The sequence below is a fragment of the Peromyscus leucopus genome, chromosome 4 (assembly GCF_004664715.2).
Source record: "Peromyscus leucopus breed LL Stock chromosome 4, UCI_PerLeu_2.1, whole genome shotgun sequence".
Taxonomy (NCBI): domain Eukaryota; kingdom Metazoa; phylum Chordata; class Mammalia; order Rodentia; family Cricetidae; genus Peromyscus; species Peromyscus leucopus.
The window spans coordinates 96,253,303-96,268,990 of record NC_051066.1 but is presented as its reverse complement, the minus strand read 5'-3'; the positions used below and the strand labels follow the sequence as shown (position 1 = coordinate 96,268,990).

The 15,688-nt window shown below is 42.0% G+C and overlaps 1 protein-coding gene across 6 annotated transcripts in view; it reads left to right on the top strand.

The window, feature by feature from the left end:
* Nucleotides 1–15,688, top strand: part of Tmem87a (transmembrane protein 87A) — a 52,689-nt gene that overhangs the window by 26,939 nt on the left and 10,062 nt on the right. For 2 of the 6 annotated variants that reach the window (XM_028854473.2, XM_028854472.2), the window contains exons 10-15: nucleotides 796–895; nucleotides 3,882–3,975; nucleotides 5,848–5,916; nucleotides 7,651–7,759; nucleotides 8,764–8,822; nucleotides 9,926–10,029. In XM_028854473.2, the coding sequence (XP_028710306.1) occupies nucleotides 796–895; nucleotides 3,882–3,975; nucleotides 5,848–5,916; nucleotides 7,651–7,759; nucleotides 8,764–8,822; nucleotides 9,926–10,029 (535 nt within the window). Of the gene's footprint in view, nucleotides 1–795; nucleotides 896–3,881; nucleotides 3,976–4,743; nucleotides 4,816–5,847; nucleotides 5,917–7,650; nucleotides 7,760–8,763; nucleotides 8,823–9,925; nucleotides 10,030–13,560; nucleotides 13,736–15,688 lie in introns of those variants that run through there. The other 4 variants (XM_028854474.2, XM_037205158.1, XM_037205159.1 and 1 more) reach the window with 3 other exon arrangements.

The window sequence follows — 15,688 nt, the reverse complement described above, 5'->3', positions numbered from 1 at the left end:
CATGGGTACAATGATACAAAAATAATTTTGTTGAAACACACACAGAAAAGTGGTCATTTAGGACACGATCATCATATTTCTTAAATCCCAATTGTGGTTGATTAGCCAAGCCACTATTAAGAAAGAAAGTAAACAATGCCAATTTAATTGTAAGATGCTACTGATTGCAAGACACATAGATTTTTGTGCCTGTGTGTTTGGGGTGCTTCTTAGACTTAATAAAATACAGTAATACCAAGAAACTGGGAAGATGCTTATGGTTTAGTAAGGTTGACTGCTTATCACAAATTACTTGGTATTGTAGATTATTGAGATGGTTTTAGTTTTCTCTCAGACTATTTGTTCATTAATAATTATTGTTGCAAGATATGCTAATTAGATCTTACCCGGGTCTTTGGAAAGACTTGAAAGTAGAAGATGTAAAGTTGAAAACTATGCACGTGCACTAGAGTATGTGTGTGTGCTCTCCATGCATAACTGTATTTCAGTTTGCAAAGAAAATGGTAGAGAAATGCCCTTGATACTACAAACTTTCTATATAGGGTAAGATAGTCTACTTCTACTAAGGTTTGAGGGAAGTTAGGGTGAGTTGATGAGTGAGCACACCCAGATTGTTATGTACACAACTAAGTTCATTAGTGATATCAGGTGTGTGCATGTAAAAATTGTATAAGACATAGTCTCTCTTTAGTAAGTCTGATACTCGTGCTCATTCTGAAGTGTTAAGAGACGACCTTCTGTGGTGAGGAGGTTGAAACTGGAGCTCAGCACCATTTCTCCCTTTCTTTCACATAGTCCAGGATGCCTTGGTCCTTGCAGAGCTGCTCTCAGCAGTGAAACGCTCACTGGCTCGAACCCTGGTCATCATAGTCAGTCTGGGATATGGCATAGTAAAGTGAGTATCCACTTTGAATGAAAATGCCAGTTCGATTGAAACATTAGCCACTAGGCAGTGCTGGTTCTGAGAAGGTTGATAAAAGAAATAGTAGTGAGATAAGAAAAATGTATGAAGTTTCATAGCAGTTTTAAGTGTTAGAAATGCTACTTTGCGTCTTCTTAAAAACTCAGTGCCCCTGTAGAAAAATGTACAGTGGGGGAAATAATGCAGAAAAACCAGACTTTCACGATGAACTTGGTGACTATTTGAAACTGTTTTTGCAAGTCATAGTTTTAAAAACAGATATATTTTATTTTATGTTTATGGGTGGTGTGTGTGTGTGTGTGTGTGTGTGTGTGTGTGTGTGTGTGTGTATGAGTGTGTAAATACCTGCTTCCCGTGGAAGCCTGAAGAGGGCATTGGATCCCCTGGGAACTGGAGTTCCGTATGGTTGTGAGCCACCATGAAAATGCTGGGAATCTAACTCAGGCCCTCTTCAAGATAATAAGTGCTCTAAACTGCTGGGCATCTCTCCATCTCACAAATTAGATTTTTTATCAAAAGAATATTCTTATGGTAATTGTTTTAGGAAACTTTAATTCTTTTAGTAAAAAAAGTTATTGAAGCATGCAGTGCTGCAGTCACTGCAGAGCCCACTGCTCCCTGCGATGCACTCTGCAAACTCTTCCTAAGCCAGAGCTACCACGTGCCTTCCTTCCTCACACCAGGCACTCATGGTTCTAAGCCCCTGCCATACAACAAATAAAAGATTTGGGTTTTACATTTGTGGAGGGAGGGAGGGAGCACAGACAAAATTGAAGTAAATGAGTTAAATATCTAGTAATCAATGAAGGATGCCAGGCAGGTGTTGGAACTTGGAGCTGTAGATAGGGTGGCCCAGGAAGGCTTCACTTAGTGACATCCAAACAAGGGTTCGGGAAAAGCAAAGGGACTATTAGTTCACCTAGAGAAGGAGATTCTGGGGTGTGATTGGATCCTGTGCATGTTTTGAAGGTAGAACCAGTGGAGTTCCATGGTGGTCACATGTGGGGTATGAAAGAGAAGAGGAACTGAGGATGGTGCCAACTGATGGTCTGCTCATGTGGCAGGAAGGAGTTGCCATTTAACAAGCCCAGGAAGATCAAGGAGTCGGCTTGGCACAATGGCAAGATTAGGAGGTAGGCTAGGTAAGCACGAGTGAGGCCAGGGCTAGGTTAGGCTTATCAAGATGGAGGTACTCGGTTACGACACTACACGTGGTTACCAGGGAAGTGAATCTGGAGAGAGAACGGGTCAGAGACTGCGTGTTAGGATATCTTCTGTTGTCTAGATGTCAGTGACGGGAAGAGGACGTTGAGTAACCGTTGGAGGCAGGAGGCAAAATGAAGACTGTTCCAAGGAGGAGTCCTTAACTGAATCGGATGATCGGATAGGCCGGGCAAGAAGATTGAGAATTAACTATCGGATTTAGTTAATGAAGAGTGTTAGTGGCCATAACAAGTCAGTTTGAGGGAAGGAGTAGGGACAGAAGTTGTCTCCTGAATTAGAGGGAATTCAAGAGAGACTAGGACAGGAATAGTCCAGAGACATTAAGTAGAGTAAGGAGTATGATGGTTAACATTTTTTATTTAAATATTTAAATGCCTTCTACATGTGATGAAGTATTCAAGATTTTAAGGTAATTCCCTACCATTATGGACATTTCTTAACTGGAAATAGCCATAGAGATTTGTTTGCCTTAGGCAGATGCACTGTAATGAACCACCTAGTAATTTTGTTAAAATACAGATTCTGGTGGAGTAGGATTTTAAATATTAAAGATCTGAGGCTTTTCCACCTTTGAATAGAGATTGCTCAAAGATTTATACTTAGTTGGGTTTTGAGCTTGAGCTTATTTGGTGGACTACAACACGACATTTGAGTGTGTGAAGGAATTGTTAACATTTTGAGATTTGCTAATGATATTGTGGTTGTTTTGTTGTCATGCATTTTGGTTTGAAGCAGGGTATCATATGGCTCAGTTGTGCTGAGATGAGGACTACACTGCCAAGCCTGATTCTATGATTATTTGCTGAGGGTGTGTGTGTGTGTGTGTCTATATACTTTTTTGATTGTTTTGGTTTTAAAGTCCTCATCTTTTAAAAAACATACACAAATAGTTACACTATTTATAATTTTTTTCTAGATAGTATGAAAAGATGGCAAATGAGTATTGTGTGCATGGGGTGGAGTTCGCTATGGACCAGTTGTTGTTAAGACCGAGTGATGAGCTTTTTGACTGGGGGTTTTTATACTGTTGAATGTTTCCAATTTTTCTAATATATATATTATGTATAGATAAGTAATATATGTATATTTACATTAGGAAAACACATTTAATAAAATATATAATGATTATATATTGTATATTTAACATATACAATATGTATATATTTAATACAGTAACCAGGGACCACATTTTAAGTTCTAGTATTCTTTGTCATCATTTATGACCAGACTGTCTTAGGGTTTCTATTGCTGTGAAGAGACACCATGACCATGACAACTCTTATAAAGAAAACATTTAATTGGGGTGGCTGGTTTACAGTTTCAGAGGTTCAGTCCATTATCATCATGATGGGAAGCGTGGCAGCGTGCAGGTGGATGTGGTGCTGGAGTTGTAGCTGAGAGTCCTACATCTTGCAGGCAACAGGAAGTTGACTGAGACACTGGACAGTATCCTGAGCATAGGAAATTCAAAGCCCGTTCCCACAGTGACATACTTCCTCCAATAAGGCTATACCCACTCTAACGAAGCCACACTTCCTAATAGTGCCACTCCTATGAGATTATGGGGGCCAATTACCTTCAGACTCCCACACAGACACTCAGGAGTGCTTTTCTTCCCCTCAGGAACATGTCCTCCCTTAGTTCATGCGCTGCACTAATGGCCACTGACACTCTCACTTGGTTTGTTCTGTGGCTTGCGGTTTCTGTACTCGTCGTCTCTTTGCTTCCGTTTCAGGCCTCGCCTTGGAGTCACTCTTCACAAGGTAGTGGTGGCAGGAGCCCTCTATCTTTTGTTCTCTGGCATGGAAGGAGTCCTCAGAGTCACAGGGGTCAGTATTGCCTCGACTGAATTACTTATTCTTTTTTTCCCTTAGTCTGAATGTTATTGTTTTGTTTCTGTCTTGAGTCAGTGGGCTGCTCTTCTGTCACCCATGGGTTCCGATTTTCAGTAGACATGAACAGGTTGAAGTGCTAGGGACCAAGAGTGTTTTAGACTTGAGAAGCTTTTGATTTTAGAGTGTTTGCATAGAACCTACTGGTTGAGCATTCCTTAATCTAAAAGTCCAACATTTGAACTCCTTCAAAAATCTGAAAACTTTGGGTGTTGTGGGCTTGGAGTTTTGATTTAGGAATGCTCAGCCTGTATAATTCCATTTTTCTGATCTCATCTATTAGAGCTTCATAAATTCATCTGTAATGAATATCTTTTTTCCACCTGTCCCAGATAGGTAGTTATTTGGTTCTTTCCCCCATTTACTGGTTCATCTAATCAAAAGCAACAGTGCTCTCTACCCAGAACTTAAATTTAAAAGCTTAAATTCAGTTAACTTTCACATAGCCCATTGCCAAAAAGGAAGAAGTAGGCCTTCCTGGGCCATTATTTCATTTAGTAAAAAATCAGATTCTGTCATAACCCATTAGATTCAAGGTGTTGGGTTCTGTACACTTGGCTTTGCCCTCGGCACTTCCCCTTCCTACAACACTTGATAATAGTATTTGTTTTCCAAACCACCCCGCCCCCGCCCCGTGGCAGTCTCTGCAGATACTCAGCGGCTTTAACTGTCAATTTCACTTTCCCTCCTCCACCATTGCTATAGTATTTTTCTTACTCCTTGGCTCTGATAGTAAGCCTGGCCCTCTCTGCAGTTGATGCCTGTATTATTTTGTGGATATCCTTTAATAATTCTCTGGTGATTGGGTTGTTAGAATTAAATACAAAGCAGCTTAGATGCAAATTTGTAGAAACTAGGAATGATGTTTTGGGGAAAGATAATTACTTATGTTGTATGTTAGGGTAGGCTAACATTTTATTAGTAAAATTTCATCACATTCCTCTGAGAGTCAATAATTAGAATGTTAATGATGCAATAATTATTTAAAATGTGAGGGATGGGGTGGTGGTAGCGACGGCGGCGGCGGCGGCGGCGGCGGACGCCTTTAATCCCAGCCCTTGGGAGGCAGAGGCAGGCAGATCTCTGTGAGTTCGAGGCCAGCCTGGTCTCCAAAGCGAGTTCCAGGAAAGGCACAAAGCTACACAGAGAAACTCTGTCTTGGAAAACTAAAAAAAAAAAAAAAAAAAAAAAAAAAAATTGTGAGGTATATCTTTTTAAGATTTTAGTATAAAAATAAGAGTAGGAAATCAAGATGGCGTGAGGTTATAAATACAAGGACATTTGTGTTCTCTCTTTTTAAAAAATGTTTATTTATTTAATGTGCGCTGGTTTAATTTTTGTTTAATGTGTTTTGTTTTGTTTTTTGTTTTTTTGTTTTTGCCTGTATATATTCTGTGTGAGGGTGTCAGATCCCTTGGAACTGGAGTTACAGACAATTGTGAACTGCTATGTGGGTGCTGGGAATTGATCCCAGGTTCTCTGAAAGGGCAGCCAGTGCTCTTAACCACTGAGCCATTTCTCCAGCCCCATGTCATTCTCTTTTACGTAGGAACTCTATGGTAGTATTTTATAGCAGTTTCATTGACTTAAGAAGAATTGATAGTTGATATGAATCATTTCTAGCTGTCTGCTGTCTGCAGCTGTGTAGAAGGGAGGAATGTTTATTTGCCCAGTGCTAGCCCTTGTGGTTTTCTTCAGTTCATATGCAAACCCATTCCAGCTGTCAGTATAAATGCAGAGCCATGTGCTGGTTTCTTCTCTTGCCTCTCTATTCATCTGTTTTCACCACTTCTTTTTCTTTGTCTCCAGGCCCAGACTGATCTTGCTTCCTTGGCCTTTATACCCTTGGCTTTCCTAGACACTGCCCTGTGCTGGTGGATATCCTTCTCATTGGCTTGTTTGATGGCCGTACACTTTCTTCCCTTGGAGATGGGTTTCCATTAATCTTTCTGTTGATTTCTCCTTGATCTGGGAAGTGGTTTATTTTACATGTTAACGGCCTGAGGGCTCAGGTAAGCAGTTTCGCTTATTTTTGTTTTATCATTCTTAAAAAATCACAGAATTTGGTTGCTAAGCACAAGATCAAAGCTTTTGCTTCTCTCTCTCTCTCTCTCTCTCTCTCTCTCTCTCTCTCTCTCTCTCTCTCTCTCTCTCTCTCTCTCTGAGACAGGGTTTCTCTGTGTAGACCAGGCTAGCCTCAAACTCAGAGATCTGTACTGGGAGTAAAGGCGTGCACCACCACCTGGCTTTTTTGTTTGTTTTGTTTGCTTTCTCTTTTTTAAAATGGACATCTCACCTTGATTTTGGATTTATCGTTTGCTCATCTCTCTGTATTAGAATCATTGGCTACTCTGGTCCTGCTCTTTCTTTTGGTCTTTACCAATTATGAAATTGATGCCTGTGAAAAGAATTTGATCCCCAAATTGTGTTTAGGAACCACTCAGTTATTCAGTTGTACAGTCACCCGATTGTAATTCGGGTGTCTGGGCCCAGTCTGCCAAGTACTGTGATCCTTGAGCTCTGGGGTAGTGAAGGGTAAAGTGGGCTTGGTATCAGTGACAGCTCTGATAAGTTACAGTAAGCTCTGGCTCCCTTAATTTGTCTTATTTCTATGTTCTTTTTAAGATGTAATTTTTAATTATGTGTATATGAGTACATTGCCTGCAGAGGCCAGAAAGGGGGTGCTGGGTCCCCTCCAGTTAGAGTTACAGACTGCTGTGAGCTGTCTGCTGTGGGTGCTGGGAACCTAGCCCTGGTTGTCTGCAAGAGCAGTGTGTGCTCTTAACTGCTGAGCCATCTCTCCGGGCCCTTTATACTTTATTTTAAAATTTCTATTTGTTGGGGAGTGCGTGGCACAGCGTATGAAGGTCAGAAGATACCTTCCTAGAGAGTTCTTGCCTTCCACCTTTATGTGGGTTCTGGATCTGGAGCTCAGGTTGCCAGGCTTGATTGCTGGATGGTGAGCTCCTCATCGGCCCCCAGCTCCTTCATTTTTATATCTGCTTCTCTGATAGTTGGGCATGAGAGAGAGCAGGCATCATCTGTAGTAGTCATCAGTTCTCTTTGTCCTTTCATGAGAACTCTTATTTGGAAATGAAGTTCTTAAAATCAAGCCTCATTGCTTTGGTGGCCTACTTGCCTGGGATTCTCAGAAAATTGTTGGGTGCTTTTAGTTAATTCACAGTGTGGGCTGCTGATGGTGCTACTTGGGGATGTGTATAGAACTCTGGGAAGCTGTGGGCACAAGTGTGACTGTGATCCTACAGTGGATCAGCCGAGCAGATAGAATCTCCTCAAAGAGAGATGGTGTTTACCCGCCCTTGCATGTCACTCACTTGATCATTTCCATTTGCCTGGTTTTGTTTTTAATCTTTTAAAATTTTCTAGCCAGCCTCTACCTTTCTTTGTTTCCCTGTATTTTTCTTCATTCTCACCTTCTTTCTGTAGTCTTTTCTCACTAATCATGGGGAGGTTAGGGAGGTTAGAGAATAGGTAAAAGCAAGAGCTAGAAGATCTCTGAAATCTAACTTTACAAGGATGACCCTAAATCCTCAAACCTGAGAGTTAATTTACTTACCTTTTTGAATGTTTTATTCCTTGACTTGCAAACACATATTCATTAGCCTCACTCAAACAATGAAGCTGTTAAAACTTCGGAGGAACATTGTAAAGCTCTCTCTGTACCGACATTTCACCAATACACTGATCTTAGCGGTGGCAGGTAAGTTTGGAACTTTTTAAATGTTATGTCATGATCCTATGATTTCCTTTAGAACAGGAATTTTTAAATTTTATTATTATATTTTATTTGAATAGTGTTTTGCCTGCATGTATCTGTGCACCCCACGTGTGCCTGATGCAGTCAGAAGAAGGTGTCAGATCCCCTGGAACTGGAGTTATGGACAGTTGTGAGCCACTGTGTAGGCGGCTAGCAACTGAACGTGGGTCCTCTGGAAAAGTGGCCAGTGCTCCTGACTGCTAAGCCGTATCTCCAGCCCTTGGAACAGAAATTCTTAACCTGAGAGGGCCATTGGTAGTTACAGAAAGTTTTGTTTTTCATTGAAGGAAAGCAGTCATAGTTCTAATCAAATTCTCTAAAGGGTTTATGATCTTTTATAAAGATTAAGGGGGTCGGGGGAGGAGATGGCTCAGCCAAATGCTTGCTATGTAAGTGTGAGGCCAACAGTTCAGACCCCCGTCCTGATGTGGAAAAGCCAGCTGTGGGTTGGGGTGGCTCAGTAGATAAAGCACATGTCAGAGAAGCCTGGAGACCACAGTTCTGATACCCGCAGCCATGGTGGAAACAGGAGAGTCCCTGGAGTTTGCTGGTCACGTAGACTTCCAGATGGGTGACCTTCGAGTCTAGCCAGCCCGTGTGCTCCAGTTTCAGTGAGAAGTACTTCCTCAAACAATGAGTTGAGGAAGGAGAAATTTATTCTGATAATGCTAATACAGTTAGCATAAATTCCATTAGCTACTGAAGTAGCCAGATGGTAAAGACAAAATGACAAAAACTGTAAATCTACTTTACAGAAAATGTTGGCAATAGTATGTATTATGGGCCTTGCTTATGGTAGGTGTTTAATAAATTTATATTGAAAATAACTAAGTGATAGTAATGTTTTGGGTCAGGAATATCGAATTGTACTTATTTAAGATCATCGAATGTAACTGGGGTTGTAAACGGTCATTCATCATCTGACCAGGTTTTTCATTTTATGCTAGCATCTATTGTGTTCATCATCTGGACAACCATGAAGTTCAGAATCGTGACTTGCCAGTCGGTAAGTTATAAACACTGTGGTTAGGAGCGTGATAATGTTGATTATAGTCCAAGATTCTTAAGAGGTGTAAGAATTTAAGGCTAGGTCTCTACCCCTCAGTATTCTGTGCTGCCATGTTGTGTGGTGTGCTTGTTTTGGTTTATTTATTGGTCTTAAGAAGCTTTGCCACTAAGCCACACTCCCAGCCCTATTGGTATGTTTTATGTGATCATACTTGTCATAGAAAAAGAATTTTGTGGATGGTAACCACAGCCTGTGATATTATTGCAAGTTTGCCTTAACTCAAAATCTCAGGAAGTGCTGAACATCATGTGTAAATGATTCCTATCTGAGTAGAAGCTATATCCTTTAGATCTGGACAGAGACTGTGGCCAATAGGATTTCTCTGGAGATAGAATTCTCTTTTGGTTTATACTGATAAGTGACAGATGACAACTATACAATTAGCAATAGGGCCAGGCATGATGGCACACAATTTTAATCCAGCAGGAGAATTAGAAATCTAAACCTAGAGCCCAGTGTGGCACACGCTTTCAGTTCCAGCACTCAAGGCAGAAGCTGGCAAATCTTTGAATTCAAGGCCAGCCTGGACTACAAAGTGAGTTCCAGGACAGCCAGGGCTGTTACATGGAGAAACCTTGTCTTGAAAAACCAAAAAAAAAAAAAAAAAAAAAAAAAAAGAAAAAGAAAAAAAAGAAAGAAAGAAATTTAAACATAAGCCAGGCATAGTGGCACACACCTTTATTCCAGCACTTGGGAGGCAGAGATAGGCAGAACGCTGTGAGTTTAAGGCCAGCCTGGTAAAAAAACAGTAAATAAATAAAAATTTAAAATTAGCAGCCAAATGTTCCTTTCCTTGAGGATTATATGAGCTGTGACACTTTGACAGGTACTCTATGCAGCTTGCCCGTGCCTTTGCGATAGCAACAGTAGGCATGACCAAGGACTTGCTTTTCTTTCCAAGCTTATAGCCCCAGCACTTGCCAGGTGCCTAGTACAGTAGCTTCTAGTAAGTATAGCTCAAGTGTATAAATAAGGGGTTTTTGTTCTATGCCAAGGGATTGTGAACAGTGATAATTGTTGCACATTTCCCCTTGTTGCAGGACTGGCGGGAGCTGTGGGTGGATGATGCCATTTGGCGGTTGCTGTTCTCCATGATCCTCTTTGTCATCATGATTCTCTGGCGACCATCAGCAAATAACCAGAGGTACTGGGACTCTTTATTCTGCTACCAGAATGACCATGCTGTCAAGTAGGGGTGCTGTGTTAGGGGCAGTGTCAGGTCTGGGTTGCATAGTGGACACTTCAGCCCTTCCATTTACTGCTTTGTGGTTCTGGCATGCTGTCTCTTTTGCTTCTTCGGGTCTTAGTTTCTTTTTTGTAATGAAAGAGAATAAAACCAAGTGACTTAGGTCCTTTTTAATAGGTTGTCTGCCCCCTGATAATAGGTTTCTCTGCTGAGGCAGTAAGCCAGATCAGGCCGAATTGGAAAAGTAAAGGAACAGGTTTATTTGAGCAGAGCAACTCCTGGGTGAGATCTCCAGCCCAGAGATCGAGGCAGGAGAAGTCACACGCCCAAAATAAAGCTGGCCTATAGGCGAGCAGTGGTGAGGTGTCCGTCCGTCATAAGCTGGGTTTATGCCCACACATGGGGACTTGGATGGCTGGAAACTTTACGGGAGGAGCTGCAGCAGCCAGTGAGAATGAAGAACTGGGCTTTTTGGCGCCTTTTCTTTCTTGGAGATTCTCTGAGACGTTGAGGTTTGGAGAGAGAGGAATGGGGCTTTCTGGATCAAGCAGGCGTGAGCTGGAGGTTCCAGCCGAACATGTTTCAACTCTGACAACGTTTTACACTATAAATCATTGGTTTCTGCAAATATGGGAGAAAATAAATGAGGATCTCTCTACTTTCTGGTGTTCAGAAAGAAATAAAAAAAGATTCTGTAATAAAAATAATAGAAATAAAAAATCTAGCTTACTGTGATGATAGGGTGAAATGAAAGTCATGTTACCAACTGTGGAGTTTAAGGTCATCAGGTTATGGTTCAGTGCAGGCAAATCCTGATTAGGAGCTGCCCTATCCTTATCTTATCAGAGTCCATACCTTTGTTTCTGTTCTGTTTTTCCCTCCCTTATATTTAGATGATTAAAAGATTATGTTAAACCACATAACCCAAAAGGGAAAGGGCTAGAACTTAATAATCAGACGGATACACAAACTCAATAGAGAAAAGCTAAGAAAGAAAATAAAAGCAAGCTGAAGCCATACTGGTAGGGAAGACTGTACAACTTTGGGAGCCTCTATTATATCCACCCTGAGCTTGTTGCTCATTAGCTGTAATTGGGTTTAACATGTTTCCTTTCCTCAGTCTTTAAAAGTTTTTTGTATTAGCCAGGCATGGTAGCACATGCCTTTAATCCCAGCACTGGGGAGGCAGAGGCAGGCAGATCTTTGTGAGTTTGAGGCCAGCCTGGTTCCAGGACAGCCAGGGCTATACAGAGAAACCCTGTCTCAAAAAACAAAAAAAACAAAAAAAAAAAAAAGTTTTTTGTATTACCATCTTGCTTTCTTTTCCAAACACTGCCTGCATTCCCTGTGACTTCGTATTAATCACTTAGTTATGTTAACAGTGTTATATATGAGGAAGATAAGGGAAATAGCCTGTATATTGATGATGTACTCCAGTATCCCCTTGTACTGTTCTCCCCACCCTGTTGGGTGACAGAACTTTTCCTGGGAAAGCAGCACACACGTCTACTTACTCCAGATAGGGAGCACAGACAAATTCCAACTTGGTGAACCAATGAGCTTTATTTGGGTTACTAACAGGAATATGGGTGAGGGGTTACTTCCAGGAGCAGAAATGACTCAAAGACAGCTGCATCACCAAAGCCCACCCCAACATGGGTCACATTTCACAAAAGCTTGGAACCTGGAGCACACCGCACAGCCTGCAGGGAGCTTGGCATGTTGGAGAACATACTTTCCAGGTGCCTTAGTTGGTCTAAGTCTCTTTCAGCAGCTTGGCTGGTTTCCGCTTCTTCTGGCAGCTGGTCTCGTATCAGAATCTTTGCAGCTTGGCTGGTCAGAGAGTCTTTGTAGCTTCGCTTTTTTTGAATCTTTTTTTTTTTTTTTTCAACTTAGCTTTCATTCTATGAGAGGGACTCTCAACCTTTATTGCTTACTCTGGCAGGGAGGGGCTTAGTGAATCTGGTTGATTTCAGGAACTTCTGGAAGCTGTTTTGAGTTTCTTGCCTTCCTGTTTAAGGAGCCTCCCCTGCAGGATAGAAACTTACACTACACTTCCTCTCAGCCCCCTTACTTAACAGTTTTTTAAATCATATATATTTCATTCATTTATTAGTTAATATCTGCCTTATCCTCCCATACCCCAAACAAAGCCCCAGATGTGATCCTGTAATAGCAAAGAACTGTTCTACTTCTAACCAGAGTTACTCAAGATCCAGAGTCTGGGAAAAGAGCCCTGACAAGACTGTGCCCAGTCTCCTGCTAATTGCAAACTTATGGTTCCTGTCACCTCTAATAGCTTTGGTAATTCACTAGACAGACACACACAGAGATCACTGTAAGTGTTAGGCTTATGGCCTCTGTTTATTTCCAACAAAGAAGAAAAGCTGTCATAAGCCAGGAGAAGACAGAGGATGCTGAGTCTGGAGGAACCAAACCAAAGCTTCCGGCTGGCTGCCTGCAGTATCACAGGATGTACTATACTTTCTCTTGGCCGAATAAGACTGCAGAGTATTGCCAGTCTGGCAAACCCACCTGAACCTTAGGCACCCAGAATTTTTGTTGGGCCTCTATTACATGTAGCTATGTGTCTGACCTTACATTTTTAACACTTTCTGGTGGTCAGGCTAATACCTTTATATACTTGAATGGTTTTCTCTGGTCCTACCCATACCCAGGGTCCCACAGCCACTTATAAAATAATCATTCAGAGGCTTATATTAATTATAACTGCTCAGCCATTAGCTTAGGTTTATTACTGACTAGCTCTTACACTTAAATTAGCCCATAATTCTTACCTATGTTTAGTCACATGGCTTGGTACCTTTTCTCAGTTCTGCTCCCTCTGTGTCTGGCTGACTTCTGACTCTCCTGTCCTCTTCCCAGAATTCTCTTAGTATGCTTGCTCCACCTATACTTCCTGCCTGGCTACTGGCCAATCAGCATTTTATTAAACCAGTGTACAAGAGCATTATCCAACAGCACCTTTAGTCTCCATTTCCTGGACAGGTCAGAACTAACATGGATATTAGTTCTAATAAGATATGACCTGAGGCCCTTTTACAGACCACACTGTTAGATCCCAAGGGAAACAAAGATATTCCCATTAAGCAAGGACCTTCTGGCTGGGTGGTGGTGACACATGTCTTTAATCCCAGTACAGGCCGGGGCAGAGGTAGGCAGATCTCTAAGTTTGAGGCCAGCCTAGGCTACAGAGCAAGTTCCAGGACAGTCAGGACTACACAGAGAAACCTTGTCCCAAAAAATAAAAAATAAAAAAATAAAGAACCTTCTGTAGGCGTGGAGATCCCCTCCCAATGTCCAAGGGCAGAAATCAGACCTTGCTTCATGTAAGATTGATTCTTCATTATACAGATGCTACCACATTTATGTGACAGACACAGACACACCATGAATATAACTAGCATGTAAGGGAGTCAGTTTGTGGTAGGGATATCTTAACTAATATGTCTTCTCAAACCATTGCAGGGCCATCAAGATAGCTCATTTGGTGAAGACACCTGTTAACACCGTGCCTGCTGACCTAAGTTCAATCCCCCTAACCCATCTGGTAGAAGGAAAAATTGACTCTTCCATGTTGTCCTCTGACCTCCATGTACTTACTGTTTATACACACACACACACACACACACATAAATAAAAACATTACATAACATTTTTATGTTTTTTTTGCTGCTGTAATTATTCATTTAATCCTTTGATCTTCTAGGCTTGATACTTAGAAGATATTTATATAGACTGTGTAGCATAAAACTGAGGTGGCTTCTAGTAAACCCATTTCTTCCATGGACAGCCCTTTGCCATGATTGTTACAGCTTGGGGATTCTTTTAAGTCACTCTCCCAACACATGATTATAATTAAACCTGTGGTTCCTTGTGTTAAACTGTGGTCATGCTAGATTTCAGGCAGTCTCTGTCCTTTTTGAGCAGTGGTGCTAGGGATTGGCCTGGGCCTGGTGTAGTCCTTCTTGGCAATAGTCTCTGCCTTCCTTCTCATCCTTACGTTGTTATGTGGGGAGGGGGTCTCTGTTTTACTGTCACTTCAGGTGTTTTTCAAACATTAAGTGTGATCTTTTCCAGTTAAGTTAGCCCTTACTAAGTGACCAACATTCCCTGTTCCTGTCTTACTAATAGTTTTTTTCCCTCATGAGAGATTTTAAAACAAAATAAAATGAAAGTGTTAGGAATAAAATGAGAAGCACAGAATGAGGTCAAAACTAAAGCCGCCTAGGGATCACCAAGTCTGTTGGGAATACTGTGGAAAGGCATCGGAGATGTGCTCAGTTAGTAGCTTTCTCGTGTGGAGACTGAGATTTTAAATTACCCGGGGCACCTAAAGTTAGATCTCCTTTTTTCAGTCAGCTTGAAAGTTGAAGTTTTAAATTAGAGTTATTTTTCTAAATATATGTCTTTGAAATACATTGTTTTAAACATTTCATAGTGACTTGAATTGAAGGTTTTTTATTGCTTAATAAGAGACAGAGTCTTGCTGTGCCATCCAGACTAGACTGGCTTTGAACTCTTTTTTTTTTTTTTTTTTTTGCATTTTATTTTGGGGTTTTTTGTTTGTTTGTTTGTTTTTTGGTTTTTTGTTTTGTTTTGTTTTTTGGTTTCTCTGTGTAGCTTTGGAGCCTGTCCTGGATCTCGCTGTCTAGACCAGGCTGGCCTCGAACTCATAGAACTCTGCCTCCCAAGTGCTGAGACTATAGGTATGCGCCACCACCGCCCAGCGGCTTTGAACTCTTAACTGTCCTGCCTCAGCCTCCCTAGTTCTGGGATTACAGGTTTGTGCTGCCTCACCTAGCTTGACTTTACTTTTCAGAAAACACTACTGAGTGTTTGGACTCTGTCTATTGTTTCCATTTACAGACGAGGAAATTAACTTGTCTAAGTCCCCCGGTAGTCTGTGGCTCATACCATCAACTACTCAGTTGATGGAACAGGCATTTAAGAGCTGTGTGATGAAGAGCTGAGGGACAGGCATCGGGAACTGTGGAGGGAAGAGCTGAGGGACAGGCATCAGGAACTGTGTGATGAAGAGCTGAGGGACAGGCATCAGGAACTGTGAAGGGCAGAGCTGAGGGACAGGCATCAGGAACTGTGATGAAGAGCTGAGGGACAGGCATCAGGAACTGTGATGGGCAGAGCTGAGGGACAGGCATCAGGAACTGTGAAGGGCAGAGCTGAGGGACAGGCATCAGGAACTGTGAAGGGCAGAGCTGAGGGACAGGCATCGGGAACTGTGAAGGGCAGAGCTGAGGGACAGGCATCAGGAACTGTGAAGGGCAGAGCTGAGGGACAGGCATCAGGAACTGTGAGGCAGAGCTGAGGCATCGGGAACTGTGAAGCAGAGCTGAGGGACAGGCATCGGAACTGTGAGGAGAGCTGAGGGACAGGCATCGGAACTGTGTAGGGCAGAGCTGAGGGACAGGCATCGGGAACTGTGATGAAGAGCTGAGGGACAGGCATCGGGAACTGTGTGATGAAGAGCTGAGGGACAGGCATCGGGAACTGTGAAGGGCAGAGCTGAGGGACAGGCATCGGGAACTGTGAAGGGCAGAGCTGAGGGACAGGCATCAGGAACTGTGAAGGGCAG